Source organism: Xiphophorus maculatus, chromosome 19 (genome assembly GCF_002775205.1).
Source record: "Xiphophorus maculatus strain JP 163 A chromosome 19, X_maculatus-5.0-male, whole genome shotgun sequence".
Taxonomy (NCBI): Eukaryota; Metazoa; Chordata; class Actinopteri; order Cyprinodontiformes; family Poeciliidae; genus Xiphophorus; species Xiphophorus maculatus.
In genome coordinates, this window is record NC_036461.1 from 17,423,574 (window position 1) to 17,450,955 (window position 27,382).

The 27,382-nt window shown below is 40.0% G+C and overlaps 1 protein-coding gene across 2 annotated transcripts; it reads left to right on the forward strand.

Annotated features, from left to right (window-relative positions):
* Positions 1 to 426: 426 nt before the first annotated feature.
* On the forward strand, positions 427 to 27,237 carry LOC102237421 (cytokine receptor-like factor 1). Of its 2 annotated transcripts, none has more exons than XM_023352227.1 (9): positions 427 to 932; positions 12,357 to 12,635; positions 14,817 to 14,946; positions 15,114 to 15,283; positions 19,525 to 19,682; positions 22,287 to 22,361; positions 23,868 to 23,961; positions 26,051 to 26,233; positions 26,387 to 27,237. In XM_023352227.1, exons 1-9 carry the CDS (start codon positions 860 to 862, stop codon positions 26,401 to 26,403), a joined length of 1,179 nt encoding a protein of 392 aa, XP_023207995.1. In that variant the 5' UTR covers positions 427 to 859; the 3' UTR covers positions 26,404 to 27,237. The 2 variants fall into 2 exon arrangements, with proteins under 2 accessions (XP_023207995.1, XP_005798404.1); XM_005798347.2 differs by having other exon boundaries at positions 26,051 to 26,229.
* The last annotated feature ends 145 nt before the right edge of the window (positions 27,238 to 27,382 follow it).

The following is a 27,382-nucleotide window of genomic DNA, read 5'->3' on the forward strand; positions in this document are numbered from 1 at the left end:
GTGCGCATATACACATTTCTTTTGTGCCTATCTATAAGAATGTGATTATAAAGAACAACCTAGTTTAGTCATTTAGAGACTAAATTTGTTAGAAACTTGAGTTGTAAGTGGGGGTTTTATACTGTTTTGAGTTTTAGGCCAAAAATAATCAAAGGTGGCTCTCTAATTAGGCGATCTTCCTGTGACTCAACAGCCTCCTATTGTGCAAACGTGTAGAGCAGAGAGAGACCCGAGGCTCGGAAACTATCACAGACAAGAGTGATTCAGTGAAAGTCAATGGTTCTGACTCCTACCCATCACTGAACTGGGGGGAGGAGGGGGGGAGAGGCTGGAAAAAAGGGCAGGGAGATGGACGGGAAGAGCGGGGGAATGACTGGTGACCGTGAGGGAAGAGAGAGAAAGACACAGAGGGAGAGAGAGAAAGGGGAGGGCTGTATGATTTAGCTGCAGGAAGCATTAAGAAGGAAAAACACTGCAAACGGGACGTGCAGCTTTCACTCTTTCAGTGTAGGGACGGGTTCCGTTCTGGCTCCTCAGAGGAGAACTTTTCCCACCGGGTCACACTTTGTTTCAGCTGCGCTCCCTCACTCTGGAGACTTGTCTTCTTAATACAATCCGGATTTTTTTTTTTTTTTTTTTTTACTGCTTTTCTCCTCTCACTCTCTCTCCCCTCCGTCTCCCTGCGCTGGGTGTAATCTGTGTGGAGGCTCGGAAAAGAAAAGAAAAAAAAAAGAAGAAGAAGAAGAGGAGGAGGAAGAAGAAGAAGGCGACACCACAACAACAGGAGGACACGGGATCGCTTCGAGAATACCGCTTGGAGTTCTGGAGAGGCGGGGAGAGAAAAACACAACCCCGCATAATGAAAGCCGCCTTGGGATTCTGCTTGGTTTTCCTCACGCTGCGCTCTCCCGGCGTGCTGTCCCTGTCCACACGTAAGTTGCACACAGATGTCCACCGATGCGCAAAGTTCCGCTCCTTGCAGCGGGGGGTTTCGGCTTGACGCTCTCTATCCGGGCTGCTTCTCCCAGATCTGCTCGTGTCCAAGTGTGGGCAGCAGATCTGAGCTTGAAGCGGCACCGCGCGGAGCCAAGCGTCCTGAGAGCCAAACCTGTTGCAGAACTGGATCACTGCGCTGTTACATCACATGTTAAATCCAGTAAACATTGGGATTTCAGCTGCATTTAACTGACGTGGAAAAGTAAAATATATATGATTATACAAGACGCGCACTTTCAGATAAGATTCCATATTTTAGTGATAATAAATATGTATGTAACTGCTTTTTTTATTATCAATAAGTAATTATAATAATAACAATGATTCTTGTATGATATATACTATAAGCATGAGCCAGTTTGATAAACTATATGATAAAACAGTAAGCCAAAAAACACCATTTATGTAACGGGGGACAAAATAGGGTAAGAGTGGAACAATACATCCAGGTCAGACTGTACAGCTGGTGAGACAAGAATATTAGCAATTTTTAATGGAAAATGAGGAATCCCAGTTCTTTTTCAACATTAATAAACGTTTTAAAAATACAAACTGTTTTTTCCTTTCTTTAAAAAAAAGAGAATTTCTAATTGTTTTTATTAGTACATATATTGCAGATCTAAGGCATTCTGAACACAAGAAAAGTATTAGGACACTCTCCCAGTTTATGTTCTGACAAATAAGATAAAGAAGAATCCCTATTTGAAACCTATAGATTTAAAACTTTTGAATTAATTGCAGTCCTTTCTCAATAAAAGCTGTGCAGCAGCCCTCTAACGTGATATTAATCTGGTCTTTTTTATCCATCTTCCAATGAGGATGTTAGGCATCTCTGACATCCTGTAGTCAGAGATGCAGACGTTTCAATTTAATTCACGTAGGTTTATTACAGGACCAATACACAACATGTATCATCTCAAGGCATTTTACAAGAAAAGGTAAATTCAGTCCAATTATACATACAATCTGAAATTACTGCATCAAGTTCAGTTCAGTGTTCAGGTTGAAAAAGTTTTCTGTGTAAGGAAACCTGGCCAGCCGACTGCATTGAGTCATCGGCTTGCAGCATTCACTCCTCCTGGACGAACGCGTAGCGCCAGCTGAAAATGGCTCGCCTTGTGTTGTTGACTTTCCTGCAGTCTCAGCAAACACTGAGCGCCTCGATGCAATGCTGGAAAGATTGCCAACCTGTTTCTTCTGCCTGGAAATAATGTTCATACTTTGGTGTGGCTCAGCCAGGGCTATGATTTGAAGATGGTAGCGAGGCAAAGATTCGGGTGATCCGAAAAAGGCCTTCTGACCTGAAATGCGTTAAGCTCATCAGCAAAGATAAATGATCAGATTTCAAGAGGAAGCTGGTCAGCAGCTATAAGAAGAGTTAAACTGGTGTGATAGTGAATAAGAATGGTATAAATGATCGTTGTCCTTTTTTATATACAAAATGTAAATAAAAACAGATTATTATATATATTTTAAAACCGATCTTCCTTTTATTACACTTTTTTTCATAAATGTTCATCTCATTTACTATTAGAAATTAACTTCTTGGTTGAATAAAAATGATAATAAATGTATAAATAACACTCTCCTAAGTCATAAAAATACAGCTGTCGACTCATTGCTGGAAAGCTTTAAAGTGTTTTTATTTTCATATCAAAAATGTGCAGAATTGTTTTTAAACGGCTTTTTTTTTTTTTTTTTACTGTCTTGTCCAAAAACCATTAAGTTGTATTTACTTATTATTGAGGCATTTGGATTCTTTCATTGAGTATTACAGTTTTCAGGAACTAAATTGACCTGAGTGAAAAACAGCAATAGTTAAGATTCAACACTGACACTGTAGATAAAATAACTCAAAGCAGCAAATCAAGGCAGCAGGTGCAGCTCCAATTCTTCCCACTGTCACTAAAATAATCTGACACGATGAATTACTCAGTCATAATAATGTCATATTTGGCATTCATTAGAATTTTGATTTCGATGCACGTTCAGCTGCCACACCACAACGCTTTGTGCTTGTTGCATCATACTGGAAGGGGGAAAAAAATGTAACAGCATCCTCCTTTCAGCCAGCTGACCAACAGTTTGCAGCAACAGGCTGATCGAGGGGCAACGGTCCTTCACTCGAGGCTCCAACGAGCTGGAGAAAACCCAGGCAGTTTCTCTTAACGTCCCATTAAAAAAAACAAACAAAAAAACAACTTTAAACCATTTGGCTGAAAATTTTAGCGCTATAGAGGTTGCAACTTTCTAAACAACTTCTTAAATTAATCGTACTAATCGTTCATGACTGCGCTCCGTTTGATTTGTGGATACGTTTGGCGGGGTGAGGTATGGGGACAAATGCCATTTTGTCTGTCTGACAGCCCAGATTATTGATGTTCTCCTGCTGCAGTTGCGTTGCTTGTATCCCATGCGGAGCGAGAGCTCCCCTCCGGGGAGGCTGGATTTCAACAAGTCAGGCCATAATTCGTTTAGCACATGGCGAGCATGGGGGCTTTACGGACCGCAACAAAGCGGTGACATCACTTGCTCAGGGTTTTGGAGAATGCGGGAGCGCCAGCTTAATGCACAATAATGTAAATAAATCATAGTTATGTCCGGCTCAGCCGCTAAGAGGCTGGATTAGCTTTAATGGTGAGCTCACTAGCAAACAGCAGCACTCCAGTCCCTCATCCTTTTTTTAAAAGGCACAATAAAAGGAAGGATTCGGGGCTTTAAAGGGAATAGCAAACAATGAATGTAACCTTTCCTTCTGCTTATTCCACAACGCAAATGGTTGTTAGCGTTTAACACTGTTATAAAGGGCAGTAAAGCCCCTTCACACAATCTGCTACTAGAATTAAGTTGTTTAAATGTTGGTGTTTTATTGCATCTCAGGGCCAAAGAACAAATATCGCATTTATCACCGTGCCTCGCAAAAGTAATCACTCTGCCTACTCTTTAAAAGCACCAGCTTCATTGGATTTTATTGGGATCTAAACCAACGCAAAGTTTTCTTTTTTCAATAAAAAGAAGTTGTTATTTAGCTCCCTGATTTAATGCCTGGCAGATCGTCACTGTCTTCCAATGCTGTGAACTCACTCACAGAGAATATATAAAAAAGAAGCAGTGAAAAGTAATTAAGTCCAACCAAAAATTCCCAATTCTATTCAAGCTTGAATTTTGATGAGGCCATTCTAAAGCTGAAATGTGCCTGGTCTCAAGTTACCTGCAGCATCAAACTGGGTTTCTATCTACCACCTCATTCTTCAGGGTTATGTGGACTCTACTTACTAATCAGGTAACTTCTAAAGACAGCTGGGTGCACTGCATTTTATTTAGAGGTATCAGAGTAAAAGAGCTCATATGCAAATGCAAGCTGCACCTTTCCGAGTCCAACAGACTGAAGCTATTTGCCATTTTTCTTCCATTTTAGGCATTATTTTGGTCTATCTTATGAGATTCTAAGAAAGGGGGGAAAAAATGGTCTCAAAGCAATTATGTAACCGAAATACCTCACATTTTGTAAATTTCTTTTGCCTCAGGTTATAAATAAACACTACTATATGATTCTGTAAATGAAGAAGAAATCCAGCTCTGCTTCTTCCTCAGCCTCTTTGCAGACAATGTTGCATGGCTCATTGTTACCAAATGTTGCGTGACTTCCTCGAAAATCTCCAAACGGCTCATGTGCATCGGTTGTCAAAGAGCCCAGAAGAAAGCTCCCTTTCAGCTGTTGGATAGACGAGTGCAGAATCGTTGCTTTATTGGTGGGAACAGCGAATGTGACGTACCTTCGAAGACCACCGCAGACTAGAGTCTAGCCACTTGGGACTAGTAATGCAGTTGGCAGTCGTGAAACAAAAGCAAAGGCATTTTCTCATTTCTCAGCCTGAATTCCATCACCCATTATCACGATGTTGGGCTCATCCTCGGGCGTGATGAGAGCTTCCGTCTCTCCAAACAAATCATTTTTTACAAGCGATTTCCTCCAGTGAACGTGTCAGGGAGAGACAATAAACAGCAGTAATTGTGTCTCGCTTTGCAGTGTTTGAACTGTGAAGGAAAGGGGTGTTATTGGGCTTCACACCCCGCTCCGGGGCAATGTCCTGTCCTCAGCGCCTGGAATACATAAACACCGATTGTTATTCAGCTGGAGCTGGGTATTACTGGCTAATCATGGCCGCCTTTGGTCCACTGTATCCAGTGACAAAGACAAACAGCCGCTTTGCATCGGCTTGTTTGTGTTCGTGTGTGAGCACGCATGTATGGAAGTGTCGTGTCGAAGGCCTCGAGAGGCGGCAGTGATATTAACAGAGGAGTGGAGTTACAGATGAGCTGATGTCTTCAAAGGCGGCTCCGCCATAAAAGACCACACAATGTCTGTCAACGTAAGGTGGCTGGCTGCTGAATAGGCTTGGCCTCGGGCACAGATTTTGTAGTGGTCTGACACAGTGTTGACACTCTCGCTTGCAAGCTGCTCAGTCATAGAAACCCTCTCAGATGCGTTCGTATTGGTTTCTACACTGGTTGGGAACTTGTTTTTTTTTTGTTGTTAGGATCTTGCTGCTTTAGAAATTAAAATCCTTTCTTCTCATCTTTTCTCCTTGATCCTTCCTTTTATCAGGTGGTTCACCTGAGAGATCAAAAGCTTTTTTATTTTAAGTCCGATTAGAAATTGCGATTATCAATTTTGAGCTGGACTCTCTTTAAATGTGAACCTATAGTAATAAAAAAGATGAATGAGTATGTTTTAGCACAAAATAGTTAACTTCTTGTGCTTAATGCATCAGAAACTGCTGATTTGTAGTATTAGGTTTCCTTCCTCCTATAGCTATTTGAACAGTTCTGTACAAAGCGACTGGAGTTGGACAGCAGAGAGTTACTGCTCACTGAATCTTAATGCACAGGTTCATTTTCCTGGTGTGCATTTTGGTATTTTTTGTTTTTTGATACAATCTGAGTAATTTGACGTTAAAATGTTAAAAATCAATGCTATGTGTACAGCTTTAAAAAGCTAGATTCAGGGTGTTCTGGTAGCGCAAGGGTTAGATACAACCCACATAAGAAAGCCTTAGTCCTTGACGTGGCTGTCGCAGGTTCGATTCCCAGCCTGGTGACCTTTGCTGCATGTCTTCCCTATTTCTCTTTACCTACTTTCCTGTCTTGGCACGTTAAAAAAAAAAAAAAACAGGCCACCAGAGACAAAAAAGCTAGATTCAGAATAATATACTAAATCTCATCACTTACACCAGGGTTTAGCCCAGTGTATTATAAGCCTGGGGGGCCACCAGGCTTTACTTGTGCCCCCACCAGGCTAAGCATTGCTTATTTTTTAAAGTTGTTTTTAAATGTTTGCATTTTTTAGGACCTTATAGTAGGTGTTCAGGTGTTAATCTTCCAATCTTTTAATAACACATAATTATCAAGTGATATTTTCAACTTTAAACATTTTTAACTCAAAAAGACGACGGGCCACTGGATGAATGTCTGCCCTAGCGCCAAACCACCGGGTTTAGCAAGTTTTCTGGGGGAAACCTTGTTTACACTTTCTTATCAATGATCTTTCTGTCTGACGCGCTCTCTCCTATCTGCCATTTTTGACAGATATTTTGTCTTGTGACTGTAGTTTTTGCAAAGCAGTCTCAAAATGAACCCCCAATATGAGGTTAAGAAAGCTATTTTAATTTTTCTCAGTACATGTCATCTAAAACATACATACTTTGTTTCTGAACATACCGTATGTCTGATTCGACACATGCAGCAAAAGGTTTCAATAAATTCCCATCTTGCTCCCACTGATGACATTTCTATATCTGTTGCAGTGCTAGGCTAACATTTCCATATTTACTCTGCGTTGATAGGACTTGTTGATGTGTAGACTCGTAGCATAATCCAGTATCTTTTCAAGTACTTGTAAGTCAACAAAACTTACAGAAAAATTTGCTCTCTTTTTTCAGAAAATTAGCACATTGTTAGATGAAATACATGGTTTATAATCAGGGGAAAAGTGATGACAATTCTAAGGGCCCTTGACCAACAAGGGCCCTCCACAATTATTTTTGGTTCTTCGAAAATTAAAAAAAAATAATGGGGCCCTGTCAATTACAAAATAAAACATATAGATTTTTCGAAGATTGTTTTTAGCAGTAAAAATGTAATGTTCCCACTCCCAGACCAAAAAACACACATCCATATTTGCCCTGCACTCCCCCTGGATCTGCATGAAATGGTTCGTTCCTGCTTGGAGCGCTTGATGGTGAAGGTGTTCAGCAGCAGACAGTAGAAAACAAGAACGACTGTGGCTGTTACTATGCTACTAAGAAAAATTATAAAATCAGGTTTTCAAATAAAAAAATAAAAAATAGAGACACAGAGAGAGAAAAAGGTAAAAGTGTCCATTTATAACCCAGTTTTTCTCCAAGAAAGGTGGGTAGACTGTGTGAGATTATCAACCATTTAGCATAGTTAGCTTAGCTGCAGACTGCTGTTTGCCTCCATTTCACTAGCATCTAATAAATTAAGGAAAAAAATTACCAAGATATTTATATATTTAACTTGTCCCTGTACCTTTTACCACTTAACAGGTGAGTCAGTCAGCAGCAGCAATAACCCACGTCCCTCCTGACGGGTGAAATTAAAGCTGCAATATGTAACGTTTATAAAAATATATATATTATTCACATATTTGTTAAAACTGTCATTATGTTGTGACAGTATGGCATGAGAGATAATCTGTGAAAAATCTATTTCCTCTGCTCTCTCAAAGTGCTAGAAACAACCAGTCAGTGGCAGGAGAGTTTCAGTGCTGTCAATCACAATCTCGTGTTGCTGCTCATCCTCTCTCCCCCTCGCTCTGTGCTATGCTGAAGGTAGCGCAACCTGTTGTTAATGCTTAGTTAGCATAGCTACCAGTGATGGCAGATAAACGGTTTTCCTGTAATGATATGTTGTTTCTCCACCATTAGCACATTTAGCAGTGAGGGAATGAAGTTGGATGGCTGCAAGAAGGTCCTGGGGTTGATTCCCGGTCCGGGGTCTTTCTGCACGGAGTTTGCACGTTCTCCCTGTGCATGTGTGGGTTCTCTCCGGGTACTCTGGTCCCACAGTCCAAAAACATGACTGATAGGTAAATTGGTCTCTCTAAATTCTCCCTAGGTGTGAGTGTGTGTGTTCATGGTTGTTTGTCCTGTCTGTCTCTGTGTTGCCCTGCGACAGACTGGCGACCTGTCCAGGGTGACCCAGCCTCTCGCCCGGAATGTTAGCTAGAGATAGACATCAGCACCTCCCGACCCCACTAGGGACAAGGGTGTAAGAAAATGGATGGATGAATGAATGAAGTTGATTGACAGCACTAAAACCCTCCTCCTGGTTCTGATTGGTTGTTTTTGGCCTGAACGTTGCATTACTTTAGCTAGCAATAGCAGCTCAGGGAGGAGGTGGAGGAGATTGATTGTTTTCACAGATGATCTGCCTCATAACAAACTGTCACGACATGTTGCCAGCTTTAACAAATATGGAGAAAACATATTTTTTATTAAAGTTTTGCAACTACATAGCATTTTTTGAGATGTCTGGATTACTTCATGTATATTTTTGCACGGTGCCTATGACTGTTGCTCGTGGGGAGAGACATGTAAGTAATCTAAAACTAATAGAAAAAATTTAAGCAACCTACTTGCACACTGTATGCAGACAGTTGCATGTAAAATTCATGAGCAGTAAATATTGTCCTAGTTATCAGTATTGGACCAAAGAAAGCAAAGCAGTTGGAAGCCTTTAAAATTGTGACGCTTTTAATAGGTCAGATAGACTCAAAAAATTGTAACAGCAGCTGCGTGGGGGGGCTCAAATACGTTTTTTGTCAGGGAGCCCAAGATTCCTGGCAGCGCCCCTGTTTATAATAAAGTAGGTTTGGTGCTCAGGGTTCTCGAAATCACCTCTATTGTGTAGGAATGCACTGTGCAATTAGGGGGCGGGTGATTGAGGATTTGCATAGTAGCACTTAAATGTGCAGCCACAAAAACTGCATGTTTTACACTAGTTTATGGTAAAATATATTTTTCCCAGCTATTTTTAAAATTCCTGTTAGAGACCAAGCCTTTAAACTAGAAGTGCTGGAGTTAGTCCACGTAGACAACACTCCTATGCAGTCTAGAGATAGTCCAAATGGCCTGAAGGATTGTAAGTACCCTTAAGTACCCTGGTAATGGCCTCAATGCATCTCACAGTTGCACAATTGTTCCTTAGACTTAGACTTCGACTTAGACTGGATAATGCAGCACAACATCAGCTGCAAAAGGTCACATCTCTCCAAAAACACTTCATGTATGCTTCAAAACTAGACTGAAGAGCATTACCTACCAGCATTACCAGCATTACCAGCAGGAGATCTGATCTCCTGCTGGTATCATAGATACCCCCCACCAACATGGACTATTCACACTCCTACCTTCTGGCCTGACGGTCAACGACCACATTTACAATTGAAGAATGGATGCTAATTTGAGCCATCAGAGCCATCAAGAGTCGTTGGTTCTTTTGGCACTGTTTCAGTAAGTCTGGGGAGAAATCGAAAACCTAGTACTTCTAGTAATATTTAAATTTTCTGGATTTTGTTTCTCAATTTTTTTCCCATTAATTTATGTGTATTCCCACAAACACCCATTGATGACCTCTAAGTTTAGAAAGTTTTTAGCTTTATGAATCATCTTAAATTTGCAAGTGTTCAGACAGAAGCTCTAAAAAGCTGAGTTATGTCATGGACTTCTATGTTACTTATTTTAAAAACATTGAACAGGACACTGAGCTGGATGAGAGATCCTAGAATTGTAAGTGTAGCTCTGCATTAAAAACCTATGTTTTAATTTTTGATGTCAGTGTTCTTGACAAAATGGTGACGCTTGAACGAAATGATCCAAATCAAAGGTGCTTTAATTTTTTTCTTAAACATATCCAGTCATATGTTACGTTCTTGATGAGTATCATGTAAGACCAAAGTTTGAATGAGGTTTAAATGTTTATTTCTATATATGTTTTGTTTCCCTTCACATCAGTCTGAAGAAAAAATGTTCATTAAGAACAATAGAATGGTGATTCCAGGGTTTGTTATTGAAAAAACGCATTTCTGCAGGCAATTTCCAGAGGGCAGTAAAACCATCTTTAATTGCCTTTCAGCTGGAAGTTAGTCTGAAAGTGACACACACAAGTGGTGTGAACAAAGTGTTATTGGTATTAGAGACAACTGTGCAAACTTTATCTGCAGGCCAAGCTCATCTGCATTCAATAAGAGGAGCAAAAATCACTAACAGAACCATAAAACAGATGACCGGACTCTCGATGATCGGGACTCGTCTGTGACAGCAGAATCTGAGAGGTCCTGGGTTATGCTAGATAAACGTGTTCCCACCACAGTTAAACTTCTGCTAGTAAGTTTAACGCCACTGTCTAGACCATTTAGGGTTTTAGGGGCTGGACTCCCACTAGTTCTTGTAACCAAACCTTGAGTGCTAAAGTAGAACCAACTTGTAAAGACATTGCTAGGCTTGGTAACGCGACCAAGTGTTCCCAGCATTGCCTTTACTACGTCATTTGGTGTAAATGGCCTGAAGACGAGTGAGTCTATAATTTACAATTTACTTTAAATTGGTTTATTTTAATAGACACTGAGAAGTGTGTTGAGCAAAGATGGAATCTTGCTTTAATGAACACCAGCAGTCACGTTTTGGTTTGTTTAAAGGTTTGGGATTTAGTCACTTCCTTCCTGACGAGGCATGCTTTAGTCTAATGAGACAAAACCAAGACTGAAAATTAAATGAGTCATAGACTTATTTAAGAGGAAGATGGTGTCATTATGTCCATTATAACACCATTTCCTCTTTGCCTTAAACACCGTTAATAGGAGATGTGTGATATATTAAGCCTATTTAAAAAATCATAACATGCTGGATTATGCATGTCCTGACCAGAAAAAACAGTACAGAGCAAGCAAGATGTAATTTATTTGCTGGAAGCAAGCTACATATTAGACGACTTCAAGACTGGCAAAGAAATCAGTGTGGCCACTACTGGATCGATGTTGATTGTCCCCACCATTTCCATTTTCACAAAAGGTCTTAGCTCAGGCCATTCACAGATCCAAGATATGAAGTGTACATATCAGAGCCACTTTTTTGTCACATAAATGGAAATATATTAGCAGAAAATCCAGTTGAACTCAGAGAAATTGCAGTCAAAAACACAGCAGTCTCTCACTTCCCTGTTTACTTGCCTCATATTTACTCATATCTTTAAAAATCAAGTCTTGTTGGTCAACTTATGTAATTTTAACTGAAAAACAAAACAGTGACATCCTTGTTTCATTTAAACCATGGCAAGATACCAGCTGTGCTGCCTGGTCTCGGTCTTGATCTCGGTCTCTGCACACCACATTATATCCATTATAACACTCCCTCTGTCAGGTTGGTCAACTGGTTGCCTCACCAGCATTTTCAGGTATCTTCCATTACAGTAAGTCTGGAACTGTAATGGATCATTGAAAGTTTCCCCAATTTCCACTGAAAACTGTAAAAACTAGACCCCTGCAACGCAGCAGCTGAGAAAGTGAAAGGTTAAAGACACTAAACCTGCTAACCATGTAACCGTCTTTCTGACTCAACCTTACAAGAGTCGACTGAAGGAATTTAAGGTTGAATTAAATGAATGGTTTCTTTACAGAGGGCATAGAAAAGATGACGTTACCTTCTGGTTACCCTAAACGATGATGAAAACCAAAGTCTAAAAAGCTGTTAATTAGAAATGGACTCCCCTAAGCTATATCACGAAGTTTAGATACCAGTGGCATCAAACTACTACAGTAATTCAAGCTGGGGAAACTACTACTTCTTCTACTTTTAACAACAACTCAAAGGCTCATTACTGCCACCACCTGGGCATCAAGAGTTGTGTCAAGGACGTAATAAAGGACAAAAATGAAAACTCTTAATATGGATTCCCATAGTGCTGTGTTTCTGGAGTCCAATTTCCTTTTGTGTGCTCATGTGGGTGAAAAGCTGGGAGGAAAATTCAAATGTCGGTTTATGTAAAATTTGGGCTAAAACATAACATTTTTCTGAGCTAAACAAAGGATTTGTCTACTTTAAATAACCAAAAAAAAAAAAAAGATTTCCAAGAATATTCTTTGATTGAAGGTTTATTATAACAAATTGACTCCACAGAGTTAATGTTAAGTAAAGCCAATGTGTTCACAGGATTTTTTTAATCTTTAGCTCTGTATTATTCCATTTTAAGTCCAAAGCCTGTTCTTTTATCTCTCCGACACAATAACATGTCCTCCTCCTAACATATACTAATACCATCAACTGGCTTCTCTCTTGCAGATGTAGCAATTGTTTACCCCCAGGACCCTGTGCTTCGCATGGGGTCCAACCTGACCGCCAGCTGCTGGGTCCACCCTGAACTCGGGGTCCACGCCAACTCTCTTTTCTGGACGCTGAATGGTCATCAGCTTCCCAGCTCCCTCTATCGAGTGCTGAGCCCGACCAACCTGAGCGTGACCCTGGCCGGGCTCAACGCCTCCAGGCAAACTTCTGGCGACAACCTCGTCTGCCACAACCACAAGGGACACATATTAGCTGGCTCCTGTCTCTATGTTGGGAGTAAGTTGATGTTTAAGACGTATAACATTTGAACAGTTGTGTCTACATCTGTTTTTTTTTTTTGTTTTTTTTAATGCTTCGTCGTATCTACAGCAGATTTCTTAGTAAATGCAGCGATGAGGGGAATAAAGAGGAAATGGGAGTAAAAGGGAGAGCGAGGAAGTAGTGGGTAGATTTTTAAGTGTCCCTGCACAGTTGAAGTTAAATTTTATGCTTTTTATGACTACCTTTAGACCCAGTAAGAGGCCTCAGTGATGCTTTGACCATCTGTGTGGTCCACTGTTGCTACAAAGGCTTGATAATTTACAGACGAAGGAAACCACTTGTACTTTTGCACTTGTATGAGCAAGCATCTATCAACCTTTCCTGCCCTTCACCTCATTTTTTTCATAAATATAACCTTGCCTCTGAGGAGGTCTAATGTACAAGCAACATTTTAGCACAAAGGGTCATGAAGTGCAGTAGCTGGTGGTGAGCATGAATGCGGAGGACCCAGGTTGTTGAGTAATGATGATTTTAATGGTGTAACAAAATCCAGGCAGCACAGGGGAGCAAACAGCAATGGCAGGGAACACAGGTGTGATTAAATATACAGGGAGACAATCAGGGGAAACAAGGGACAGATGTAAACAATCAAGGGACAGACAGGACAACATGGAGACCTAAATAAACACACAGAAAAACCAAAACCTTACACAAAGAGATTGACACTGTGACAGAGGGCGAAAGCTTTTGGGTCAGTTAAAGAGAAAAAATATGTCGTCTTAGTTGGACAAAGTCATGTGTGTGTGTGTGGTGTCCTGTAGTGACCAAGGTAAGCCGCACTGTCGGTCTGGATGTCTTTGCTCTACAAAAATGGGAAAATGAGAAATTTCTCCTGTTGCTCAGTTGACTTCATGAAATAAATGCCAAGGCAAGTAGCAGCTACTGTTTTGAAATCACTTTTGTGTCTTAGTAATTCTAGACTCGTTACTTGTTTGAGGTGCAGATTTTTGTCCTTTTACCATCTGACATTTTGGCCATGCATGTAATTTTGCACCTGAGTAACAAGGATTTAGTGTAATACTTTGTAATCTACTACTAGTAACGTATTGGAAATAAATTAAGTTCAATTAATACCTACAAATGTGAGGTTTGGTTTAGTCTTTGATCATAATCCCTCATATTTCCCCCTCACATGAGGTGCAACATAAAGTCTTTAAAAAATATTATAAATCAAGCTTCAGTTACATTATATGTGTCATTTTGGCAGTTTTATGAATATTTATCTCTATAATTCAGCCAAATTCATCACTTGTAAGAGAAATGTTGATACACATGCTTAAAATACATGTTTATGGATAAGAAAAGGCAAATTTACTCAGAGAAGTCTTGTTTCATTGTGATTAAAGTGCATGTATTTAAATTCTTTTAAAATATCTTCAGAAATCCTTAATTTGTAAGGGACCATGTGACTTCTCTCTTTGTCGATTCCTATTTGTACTCATGTCTACCTCTTTAAAATAGCTTTTTTAATGTCCAGTGTTTTAAAGGACACACCTTTTAAGGGAAAGAAAAAAAAATATTGTGTTTCATTGTAAATAGAAAGTGAATGTGAAAACTATGGGGACACCAAATGATCAAAGCAGCAAAAATTCAGAATATCGAACTGAGCAGAATCTGTGCTACAAAGAAGAACAAGACAAATAAGATTTATACATTTTCAATCACTACAGCTGGTGGTTATTTTTGCTGTTTGATCTGTGGATGTAGTATACTATGGACTACATCGTCATTCCTTTGTTCACGGTTTTCACTGAAGAGGAGATGAAGAACGATGTTGGACTCACACAGCTCAGACCACAGAGAGATATCCACTGGCTTTTTCTCAAACACATTAGCAGAGATGAAGCTGATATCATAATTTCTGAGTGACACTGGTACTCCGTGTACTCTGTGTTCCTCAGAGAAGGTGACCATAAATCTGATTTGGACTGTGCACACACATCCACACACACACACTAATTAAGAAGGAAGATAAAAAATTTCCAACAGTAACTTTGGAAAACGCAGGAAAGACGAGAGTTAACTTTAGCTCTTTGCTGACTTGTTTATCCTCTGTTTTATCTCCTTTTCTTACCTACATGTTCGCCACTTCCTGTCGCCAACCCGTCGCTCTCGGCACACCTCGTTCCACCCCAGTGCCTCCAGAGAAACCAGTCAATCTGACCTGCTGGTCCCGGAACACCAAAGACCTGACGTGCAGCTGGGCGCCTGGAGGTAAAGGAGAGACAAATATCAGCACGCTGTACAAGCTAAAGTACAAACTCAGGTAAAGAGACACACTCAAACCACTCAAACTGATGACTGATTTAAAAAGTCACGTAGCATCATGCCTGAAAACTGCAAACTACATTTAAAGAAAAGTCTCAAATCAACTTCTTAAAGTCTCGGCTGACAGAAAAAAAAAAAAATCCCGTGTCATTACTCCCCACTTAGATGGTACGGCACCGAGAAGGAGTGTGAGGATTACAGCCACACGCAGCCGTACTCCTGCAGCATCACGCAAGACCTGCACCTTTTCACGCCGTATGAGATCTGGGTGGAGGCCTCCAACCGGCTGGGCCGAGCGACCTCTGATGTCATCATCCTTGACATCCTAGATGTGGGTGAGTGAGCGAAGCGGCACACATTGACCCTTTTGCTTTGTCTGATGTTGTCTTTGTACTGTCTAGCTTTACAACCTAGATAGCAGATAAGCTTTTTAAAGTGAACAATATCTTGCTGCCTGTCCTCACTACAGATGGTATATGTACTCAAATAAATCCTTGGTCTTCTGTGGAATAGCATTTTTTTTTCCCTCTGGGTAAATTTAATCACTCATCTTAATTACCTGGTAAATCTTAATTAAATTAGGTGAATAATTAAAGTTGATTGTCTAAGTGGGAGTATCTTGTTGTTCCTTAGCCATAACATTGTAAACGGTGCTAAATAGCGTCAGGGCTCCAAGCAATCTAAAACCTCCTCTTAACACCAGCTTCATCATTACAAAATACGAGGTGCAAATACGTTTGAATGTTATTTGCTTGTTATTTGTTAATAATAAGACAGCAGCGATTTGAATGGAGCCAGGTTAGCTCCTTGTCAGTTTTCACCCTTTAACCTCGCCTCGCCTAAGCAGTTAACTTGACAAACCTGAGAGCAAAAACGTTGTTTTAACTTAATGTAGCTCTTAACATAATTGTACAAATGAAAGATGTGTAATGATGTAGTTTGCCTAAAGGGCTTTTTTTTTTCCTTCGGCAGACATTCAGAGGAATGTGAATGAGTGCTCTCATTTGTCTTTTAACTGCCTGGAAACCTTACAGCTCCACGTTATGCAAGGCTCTTAAGAGCACCTTCTTGATGTGTTTCATCAACTTATGCAATATCAAAAAATGCTAAGTCGCGTTGCCAATGGGGGATGCGTAAGTACAGCCTTTACTTGTTCTAGAAATGATGTCTGATCCTGCTGAAGTATGGCAACAGCAGTGGTCCAAAGTGGTTGGAACGATTCTGGCTTTGGAAATTAAAATAAAACAAAAAACTAAATGAACCTGCAGAACTTATTCTTTTGATGTTTATAATTCATTTTTTTAAATAGTCATTTGTTTTCTTTTACATTTAGTGTGAGAGGTAGGGAGTTTATGACACACCTGACTAAATCCACAAAAAATTCATTAGCATAAGTGGCGTTGGGTTGATACTTTTATGGACAGTACACGATGATAGATTCATGGATTTAACATGCAGGGGGAAAAAATGAATTCAGGTTTAAACCTACCGATCAGTGATCAAATGTCTCTAATTGACTGACGATTCAATCTGATATTTTAGTTATTGCTCTGACAATTGCAATAATGTGGGGCATTTTAGGTGTGTGGCCATTTCATGATTTCCAAAGATCAACACATTCTTGACTTAGTTGAATGTCATTTTCTTCCGTCTTTCTCATTTTGTACAGTGCCTTAGACAGAGTGGCCATATTTATACCAAAGGGGAACAAAAAACCCCCCAACAAACTATTAAAAGTCCTTGACATCCTGATCAACTAAAAAAAGTGAAGTACACATTCTTACACAGGGAAATGTGCCTTTGTGGCATTTTTGTAAAACATTTTTTTAACACAGGATTAAGTAAATGTAAGTAACTTAAAAGGTGGATTTAAAAAATTTCAGTGTTAGATTATGCTTTTGTAATTTGCTTATTTCTATGTAACTTTGTGACGGGTGAACAACTGAAGGCATCCCATTTATTTATAATTCATCAGATCTGTTTTGTTTTAAAGAAAAAAAACTAACTAAAATATTTTAAACATAAATATGATCAGGTCTCCATAAAAATATCTTTTAGAATTCGATACCAAAATAATATCCTTAAGTTTATATGAGTGGTAAGAAAGGCAAACAAATCCAACTGCTTCGATTTTCCAAGTAACGTTAATATGTTGGGGCACGTCACATTACATCACATTGTAATCTGATTTCGCGCTAGCACAAAACAGAGCATTAAATGAGTCTCCATCGCTACAGCGCCACGGCAAAGTTTTCATCTGACTTCATACTGATGGGAAGTGAGTTGCATTCCCTTTTAAAGCTATGTTATGTGGTCAGTTGCTGAGCTTAAGGGAGCTAAAGCGCATGTAACACGATCAAATTCTCTCACCGTGCCAGACGTAGACTCTGACCTGGACATTCATGCTTTTTGTTTTGACTCTCGGACTCGTCTCATTGTAAAGCGCCCGAAGATGACTTTTGTTTCGCGCTGGCTTTGAACTCAATTCAAAGCCAGCGTCTCTTCTGACGAGCTCATTTTCTCTTTACTCATGCTTGGTGGACATAAACACAGAGAAACACACACACACACACGCAGACTGATGGAATGTTCCATGCTGATCCTCGAACCTAATCCTGTCTCCAAGGCAGCTGCAGACCCCGAGGCCTGAGCAACCCGGGCTTTGAGGCTTTAAGTCTTGGACCTGAAATAATACAACCTGATAAGCTTGGAATTCTTCACCTTGCTCACTGTGAACTTTTCTGGGAAAACGTCCTGAAAGAATACAAAGTTTCTGGGCCGGACTTGCCAGAGGCAGGGAAATGAGCGTCCATCAAACGTTAATCCTATTGTCCTTATTAATGTATGCAAGCACACACCTGTTTACACGCCTCAAGGGCTGGGCTGGGCCCCGCATAGAAACAGAGGGGCATCCTGGGAGTGGGCGTTTTCTCGATTCGTGTGAGTGAGTGCTGTGTTTGGGTTTTCTCTCATGTCTCGTTTACCCAGCCTTTGCTTTCATTCAAGCGTCCTCCACGGCAAAAGCAGGTCATTAGGAAACCACACCTGTGTCGAGCTGGTGTGAGTCACTCACACCTACAGTCGGGTCCAATCAGTCCTGAAGGCGAGGTGGAAACTCCTACGGGTTTCCCGCATTCCTCAGTCGCTGGGAGATAGAGAGCTAGAGGAAACTTGTACACGTACAACTTGGAAATGATGACGTGTTGCGGGGTGACACAACATATACAAACACTGATTCATCTGCAGTGTGTCACGTCTCAAGTATCTGCATATACACTTGCACGAAATTTGCAAGGTTTCGGTAATATCTTACCTGCAGTAGATACCTCTCTTGTCAACTTCAATTACCGTCTCATTTTCAGGAGGTTGTAGCTATCGGCTCTGACGAGAGGTAACGGGTGAGAATTCGCCTCTAACTTCTAGAATCAACTCCAATCTCAAACAAACCATGTAAACACTCGTTTTTTAAAATTTTGAAACCTACGTCATATTCGCATTAAGCAGTTATTTACACAGAAACCAATGACACAGGAAATTGAGGTTGGAGGCAGTGCGCCCTCAATAATCATCCTGACTGAAACAAGTACCAAGAAGGGAGCATGTTCTGTCAGAGTAACCATCTGATGTAAATGTAACATTTTGAAAAAAAAAATATATATATTATGGCGGTTAAAGTAAACTCTGTTTTAGTTGTTCTTATGCTGCAATTATTTGTACAGTTCTCTGACTGGAAAGGTTTTACATGCTCAGTTGTGAGTTTTATTGATGGTGTACAACTTTTTAACTCCGATTCCCAGGTTAAGTTCAGGATTGACTAGTTTTATTTTGATCGGATCTCATCTGAAACTACAGTGATCATCAAAAACTACAGTGGAAGGCAGTCAGAGACGGTAAATGTCGGCCTGTGCCAAAGTGAACAACTTCGAGCTACTTTGCACATTTAAATTGAAATTGAAATAGTTGTCTATTGCGCAGACAGCCTATGGGATGTACATTAGAACAGTCTTTATGATTAAAAGTCATTCTTTATAATATTCAAGGTTTCAGGGGGAAAAAATGAGAATCGTTTTTATGAGACAAAACATTTTTGGGTCTCATTAATCATCAGAAAAAGAGTAACGATAGCGACTTTAGCTCATTGATTGAGTTCATAGTTTCTGTGTTGCATTCATTCATTCTGAGAAAATCTTTCTTGGCAGGCTTAATAATTTATACCTTAAAAATATACCACCAACATATTAATTTAACAAAATACACAATTGTTTGTTCTCAGATTAACTCATACTTTGAGCATTGTATTATAATAACCTTTTAATTTCTCAATTCACATACAAAGTCCTGCTGGTTTTGTGAGCTTCCAACTGTACAATACACACACACACACACACACACGCCCACACACACACACACGCCCACACACACACTTTAAGGCCTGTTTCTGCAACAGCTGTAACCAGATCCTGGTCAGATTGTAGGGATTCTCCAATGACCTTCTCAGCTCTCTTCACGATCGTTTTTCTTTTTCTCTTTAGATGCTGAAAGAATATTTGTTATTCTCCATTTTCTCTCCTGACAGTGACCACAGACCCTCCGTCAGGTGTGACCGTCAGCCGCTTGGGCCAGCTGGAGGACCAGCTCAGCGTTCGCTGGGAGGCGCCGCCGGCTCTCAAAGACTTCCTGTTTAAGGCTAAATACCAGATCCGCTACAGGCTGGAGGAGAGTCAAGACTGGAAGGTAAAGAATATCTCATATTTTATATACATATATATAAAATATATATATATGAAAGTTGCATTCAAAAGGCACCAAATTACAGTCTGTTTGTCTTATTTTACCAACAGAGCAGTGATTATTATCAGCATAGGCCTGTATTTGTATTGTTTTAAAATGATTCTTGTTAATTTAATATTATACACACTATAGATAAAGATTCCCTTTGGGTGTGTAAACATAAGACTTAGTTATATGTTCAGGTCAGATGTAGCAGTGCAGGACTGTTGGGTGTTGAACTGAAGCAGTGAAGCAATTTTTTCACGCCGTCAAAAGGATACAGTAATCTGTGTAATATCAGTTACCGGCCAAAACAGCAATATTAACACGAGATGATAATATTGGCCCCAAATAAACAAAATCATCTTATAGCATGTTACAGTATTAATTTTGTAACATGCTTGCAAATTTTCTCCATGTTAGCAATTAATGCGTGTAAACTCTGGCAGATGTATTTGAATGAATTATGGATGCAAATCACCTCAAAACTCCCCCACAGATCTTATGTAGTTTAATTGAATGCATGTGACATATGACAGATTGTGAAAACTGTTCAAACCAGAATAACTCTCAGCGATGTCGTGTTTAAAGTACAATATAAAAAGGTAAAGTTAACGTTAAACATTGTCAAAGCAGATACGGACCATCCCCAAATGATAGTTTTAAACTCCTTACAGTGTTTTGTACTTGGTAAAATCAGGTGTCGTAGAATAGAATAGAATCAATCAATCAATCAATCAATCAATCCAATTTTATTTGTGTAGCACATTTCAGCAGCAAGGCATTTCAAAGTGCTTTACATCATGTCAAACACAGAAACACAATGCAACATAGAATCAACAATCAAAACACGACATTAAGTCAGGGTCCATCAATAAATTTGTAATTGATTACGTTTCAAATACAATTCTAAACAGGTGGATTTTTAGTCGAGTTTGCATCCATAGAAGGTTTACCTGTTACACTCCTACTGTGTTATATGGAACAAAATACCTGTTGCTATTTTTATTCCCACTCACGCTCACAATCACACAGTTTAAAACGATGTAGAGGCATTTTAATGGGCTTCTGGCACAAGGCTCCGTACACCTCTTTCATGGAATTTCGAGCAGAATAGAATAGAATAGAATAGAAATACCCATGTACATTTTTGAAATTCAGGTGTGCAAACAGGAATTTACAGGCAAACAAAAAAAAAAGAGAAAGATTGTACAGTAAGGCAAGCTGATCAAAGTTAATTTAATATATTTTGTATGAATTACCTCCAGCTAATCCTAAACCTCTGCCGATCTCTGCTGTATTAGGGAAATTACATTAAATTAAGTCCTGGCGACCTGTCCAGGGTGACCCCGCCTCTCGCCCGGAACGTTAGCTGGAGACCAGGACACCAGCAGCCCTCCTGATCCCATTAGGGACAAGGGTGTTAGAAAATGAATGGATGGATGGACATAAAAATTTTCCCCAGGTTTATTTTCAATTAAAAAATACTCCTACATATTTCTTTATATCTTCATTCCAAGACGGATAAAATTAAAGGACATTCTTTTCACATACGCCGCACGAACTAGAGGGCTTAAGGCCTCTTTTATAGAAATTGCAGCATTGTTGTTTTAAACTACTGCAAAATGTGCGTAAACAGGCCCAAACAGAAAGGCAGCGGCACACTCTTTTTGATGCGGACGGTTTTGTAGAGAAATCATTTTCCCCAGGATAGGAGGGAAGATTCTCCTGTAATTAGGGAGGAATTACACCGCTGTAATATAAGCAAGTCGGTACCTGCAAAGTGGAAATGTTAAAAAGCAAAAAAAAAAAAAAAAAAGGAGGCGGAGGAGTGGAGAGGCGCGGTGCGGCGGCGGGCTGACACCAATACGAAGGAGGAGGGAGGAGAGGCCCGAATCCAAGTGGCTTGAAGGGTTGATGGTGGAAACAAAGCGCCTCTGAAGCGGCCCTAATCATGAGGTCATGCTGGGGAACGGAGGGGATACGTCTCAGCTGTTAATGTCTTCAATATGGCTGCAAAGACGCTCAGCTGTAACGTCTGCCTCAGTTGGCCGCCTGTGCATCACATCATTAGCTCTCCAATGCCTGTAATTTACATGTTCTGCTTTCTGTTGGAGTCCTCCTTAACAAGTGTTTACAGACAGGATGTCAGAGAGAAAGAGGGGGATTATTAGGCCAGATTATTAACTGCAGCATGTGTGTGTGCTGCTTTCTCCTCCCATTTAAAGTATTTCCCTGTCTTCAGTTCTTGTTTGTGTGAGTAGGTGTGTGTGTGGGGCTGGGCGTGCGCGTGTGTGTGTTGGAGTATTTGAGTCTGTAATAAATAATAGGGAACAGATTTTAGCCAGCAGGCACGGTTACGTTAAAATACTTTCATAAACATGCTGATCAGGAGCCACTAAACAATGTGGTGCACATGCATGTTTTGGTCTGTACATGGTTTGCGGTTGTGTTTTCTGCATCTTGATTCTGCTTTGTGCTTTAGTTTTTGCCCATTGGTATTTAATACTGTGGTCGGACCTCCAGCGCTCAGCTCTTCTGTGTTTGTGCATTTCCTCCGCTGCCCAGGTGATGAATGATGTCGGGAATCAGACGTCGTGCAGGCTGGCTGGGCTGAGACCTGGAACGGTGTATTTCGTGCAGGTATGGCGAGTTTGTAGCAATGGGCTTGTGGCCAAGTGTGAACGAAACTCTACACATCCCTGGTAAAGCTCCTGGTTTTGGCGACTAAACAAATCGATAATGCGATAAATCACTTCCCCAACTTTCCACAGCTGGTGTCACGTATATCCTGAACAATTAAAAAAAAACACTAGCTAATATATTTGAGGAGGAGGATTTAAAGATATTGAATAGCTGCAGTAGCATATCAGCATTATTATGCACATCGTTGAGTGTCGGGAATTAAATTAGCACTTAGTTGAAGCCCCTTTTGATTTAATTTCAGCGTGCCACTCCACGATGAGGTAACACTTTCCCACTCCAGTTTGCAAAAGTTCTTAAAATCTGTCCATATCTCTCTTCAATCCCACATATGTCCCGTCAGATTTATTTCTAGACTCTGGTTCAGCCAGTCACAAAATTGTAATTTCCTCCCGGTGAAGTCATTTCCTTGTTGATGTGGATGAGCGCTTGGACTCACTGTGATGCTAAATAAATAAATCCCTTTCTTCTGCAGGCTTACACCAAACATTTTAACAATTTGAGTCAAAACTTTGCTGTCGTTTGTACCTCCTCACAATTTTGTACACTTTGACGAAAACATGCGTATTTGAAGAAATGTAATCCCTACTCACGATGCTCTCACCCCCATGTTTCATACTGCATATGCCGTTATTTTAGACGATGTCAGTGCTGTTTCTGTCCTTCGGAAAAGTTTGGAATTGGTTTCTTAAAGCCAAATTAAAGCTTTTATCTCACATCTATATTCCCCACTCTAAGCATCTTCAGAATACTGATTTTTGTCACATTAAAGCAGAACCAGTACTTATTGGAAATTGCTGCTCTTGCAGTGATTCTGACCAGTTTCTGTCTTGTGTTTTTATCAATTTTGGAAAAAACATCCGGTTTCTTTCAATGTGATTCTAAATAACTATTTTAACTGTACCATGGTGTAGAAAAGTTTGTAAAATTTGTGTTTGGTTTTTTATTGTTGTTACAATAATAAAAGAAACCAAGCAGAAGACAAGGGCCGAATAATCTGACTGGCCAGATTACACCCAGCCCAATTATGGTATAAAATTTGTTTCTAAGACGGATTTTTTCCAACAAAGAATAACACCCAAAGCTCTATTTTTTTGTGGAGCTGAACTTTTATCTCAGGTTCATCAGATTCTCTATAACCGAAGGGAGATCTAAATTCTGAAATTAATTCAAGAGATCTGATTTATTTTTTCCCTTTAGCTGGTTTGTTTGTTTTCCGTTACAGGAAATTACAAACCAAACTTTAGTTGCATTCAAAAGCACATCTACGTAACAGTAAAGATGGAAAAAAAAAACAACTTTGGAAATGATTTATAATGGTCTCAGCTTTTCACGTAGGGGAGAATAACAAAACAAAACTGGATTTTAGCAGGGGTGTGTACACTTATGAGAGCCATTAAAGGTTTAGCGATTGGCCGTTGTTAATTTGCGTCGTATTTTCCACAGGTTCGGTGTAACCCCGTGGGAATCTACGGCTCTCGCAAAGCTGGGATCTGGAGCGAGTGGAGCCACCCCACAGCTGCTTCCACACCCCACAGTGGTGAGAACGATCACACACAGCCGCACACACACGGGCGCCCTGTCAGGGGTCTCCTCACAAGAGCTTTTTTTTTCATTCTTGATCTCCGAGTTTGGGATCATTTTGGTCCATAAAGGAGCAATTTTTGGTATCACAGTGTACTGAGCACCCAGCAGCTCTCTGCGGCTGCCGCATAGAAACAGATAATTGTGCTTTCAGTCTTCCAGTCTGTTTCCTTTTGATTATTTTGTCATATTTATTTATCCAATATAGTTTGAGCTAGTCAGGAAATGACAAGAAACAGACCTGCTTACCATGTTTTAACAAAAGAATCGTTTTCTGGCAAAGAAGAGATGAAAACTGTCAGAAATCTTTGAGCACTTGTGCTGTTTGCCATCCTGGATCCAGTTAGGTCGCTCCAGACTCAGGAATACAGTAAGTGCTGTATAAAATGTTATCATAAACTGGCCGCAAAAAAGACCACAGTTATGAAAACAAAACCCTGTTCATAAAAACTCACATTTTTCTGCAAGGGTTTCTTCGGGGGAAAGGCTCAGAAAGTATTTATTACAGCGCGAAGAGACAAAAAGGTCCTCTGTTAGTGGGAGAAATAAGTTCTTGTTGTTTTCGTCTTCAGTTGTTGCTCCCGTCGGCCCTGCTGCCCTTTCCATGCAACTCTTTACAGTGCAGTGAAATCTTTTTTCATCCAGGCCTGCATTTTACTTCACTTACTTCCTGACTTCATTATAGACACAGTTTAAAAGCTTCAATGACAAATTATTTAAACTTTTTGGATAATTTGCCTCAAGTAAAGCCTGTGGAATCAGGGATTTCACCAAGTTGATGCAGACTGGTGGAATTGTCACGGCAATGAAACAAACAATCACATTCCAGTTTCTGTTTTTGGGAATTTGGATTATTAACCCATTTATGAATCGTTGGCAAGCTTTTGTGAAGCTTAAATGAAATATATTTCCTAGTTTTGATTTATAGTATGAGAAGAGCAACCGGTTGGACAGATTTAAAGTGTCCCTTAGTGACATTAGGGAGTTGACTGGCTAACAAGCATGCAGGAGGATCTGACAAGAAGTGGATGAAAGTCAGGAGTAAATAATCTAGAGAGGGTGATTACAGGTATAGGAACCAGGTGAGCTCATTAAATGTTGGGACGGAGCTGCGAGACTGACAGGATACTGAGGCAGATGATCATCACCAGTGGTCACCGCTCGGAAAACTAGTTTTGTTTTTGTGTCGATTGATCATAGATTGTTACTGACGAGGAATTTTATTAGCGTTATCTTGTTGCCGGTAATGCAATGAACGTGTCAAACTCGTGAAATCACTTCAACTAAGATACAAACAATGGATAAAATAAAAACCCTGCGATGTTATTCTTGATAAAGCGTGATTTGTACCCAGTTTCAACATGTTTCGACAAATGATGAACCTTGGTTATATATGAGCTATGGAGGGACATCTGCTCTACTCCACAACTCAACATGCGAAAAATGCCTTTGTTTACTTTGGTATCATTACGGTGTGTGGTGACTTAAACGCTGCTTTTTATTTGGTGATGATTTAAATAAGATAAAAATTCAGTCATTCTTGCTTTGAGAACATCCAATTTCCTACTCTGTTGTTGTCTAATTTTGATTTTCACACCAATTTGAGGCTACAATAAGTTTCTTACTGTGTCTATCATTAGCAGAAGGTAGTATGAACAATATCCTGTGGTAATGTTGGCTTGTGACGGGTGTGAGATTGTCATCGGAGGATAATTTTATTAAGAAAATAGCGCCATAGCACAGGACCCAAGAATGTAAATTCGTAGAACATTGTACAAACAATGTACAGCTGGAGAGAACTCTCCATTTAATGTTTTAGAAACCTTTTTGTCCCTGTAACCAGCTCATGCCTAGCGTAGTGTTAAAATTTCCCCATAAAAGCAACACGTTTAAGATCACTCTTTTACAACTTGCTTTAAAAAAAATAAACAGAAAAATGACTCGGTGCAGGCAAGTAAAAAATAAATAAATAAAGATGTTTCTCCACATTTAATCTTCAAATCCTTTCTTGATCTCCTCTCCTACCCCAATTCCCTGGGCCTTAGAGCGACTGATGTCCTGCGACTCAAAGTCCAGCGGCGACTCCAACTCCACCCTGCGGCGGGAGCTGAAGCAGTTCCTCGGCTGGGTGAAGAAGCACGCCTACGGCTGCAGCAGTATGTCCATGAAGTTGTACGACCAGTGGAGGGTGGACATGCAGAAATCGCCAAAAACTCGCAACCAGGTAGGTAAGCATCCCTAAAGCCGAGAAGAAAGCAAACACACACGTCTTCCATGCAACCGCGAGCGGGCGTGCCCACATGTCCCGCGTACACAAACACAAACAAACTGGAAATGATTTTCTAAAAGCTGATTTGTAACAGCCTGTGTCTTTAATTCAGGTTCTCCAAGGGGATAAGTCGTAGCACATGCAGGCCCTGCAAGCAGAGACGAACTGAACAAATCCAGTTTGTATTTCTTTTGTTTGTCTGTTGTTGTTGTTTTTTTGTTTTTTTTTGTCTATATGTGTGAATGAGGAAAAAAAAAATAACGAGAAAGAAAAAAGCGACTGCATTCTCATATCGGAAATGTAAAAGAAGAAATCCAGAGGGGAATAAATTTAAAAAAAGTGGGAGACTCTTCGTTTCTGCATCCTTTCCAGTCGATTTGAGCTCGTCTAAATGGTGGAGCTGTTTTTACTCGTCACGGACATTGCCAGAAAGAAACTATGTGGGCGCAAACGACATTGTAGCATGAAGATGTCGGACAGCGGTAAAGACATTTGACATGCATTTGACCTGAATGCGCACAGAAGAGATGAAAACTAATCCGATTTCCGCTGAAGTGTTGGCTAAAGCACCTAAACGTGTTGTTAGTGGCATTCGGAGCGCCATCTAGTGGCTAGTCAGCATCCACAAATTCTCTAAATGCTCCCTTCTCTCACATCCCAATGTAAAAAGAAACATGAACAAATTATGATTCAGTATTTTAACGAGTGCTCCGCTATGTTAGGTGGATAGTGTGCCAAACTGGTCCACACAGGATTTGTCTGTTTCTGAGTGCCAGTATGTGACTGATGGTGTTTGTGTTGGCTGCGGAAAGCCTTTATTTTTGTACTAAATCGTACCAGCATATTTAAAGTATAAAGCTATGTTTTATAATTCTTAAGTTAAATTTAGTCAGTAAAGACTGTACAATGACTGAAGTTGTTATCAATCTCTAACTGTGTTCTATAAAAATGTTGACAGAAAAACACGTGGTCTGATTTTTGTGTGTGACTGCACGTGTGTGTATGCGTGTGTGTGTATCGAATGCTTGAAATATACACAGTTCAACACAGATCAATGCAATTCATCACATTCTAATTTCAATTTTTTCCTGCTTAATACTGTTTTTTT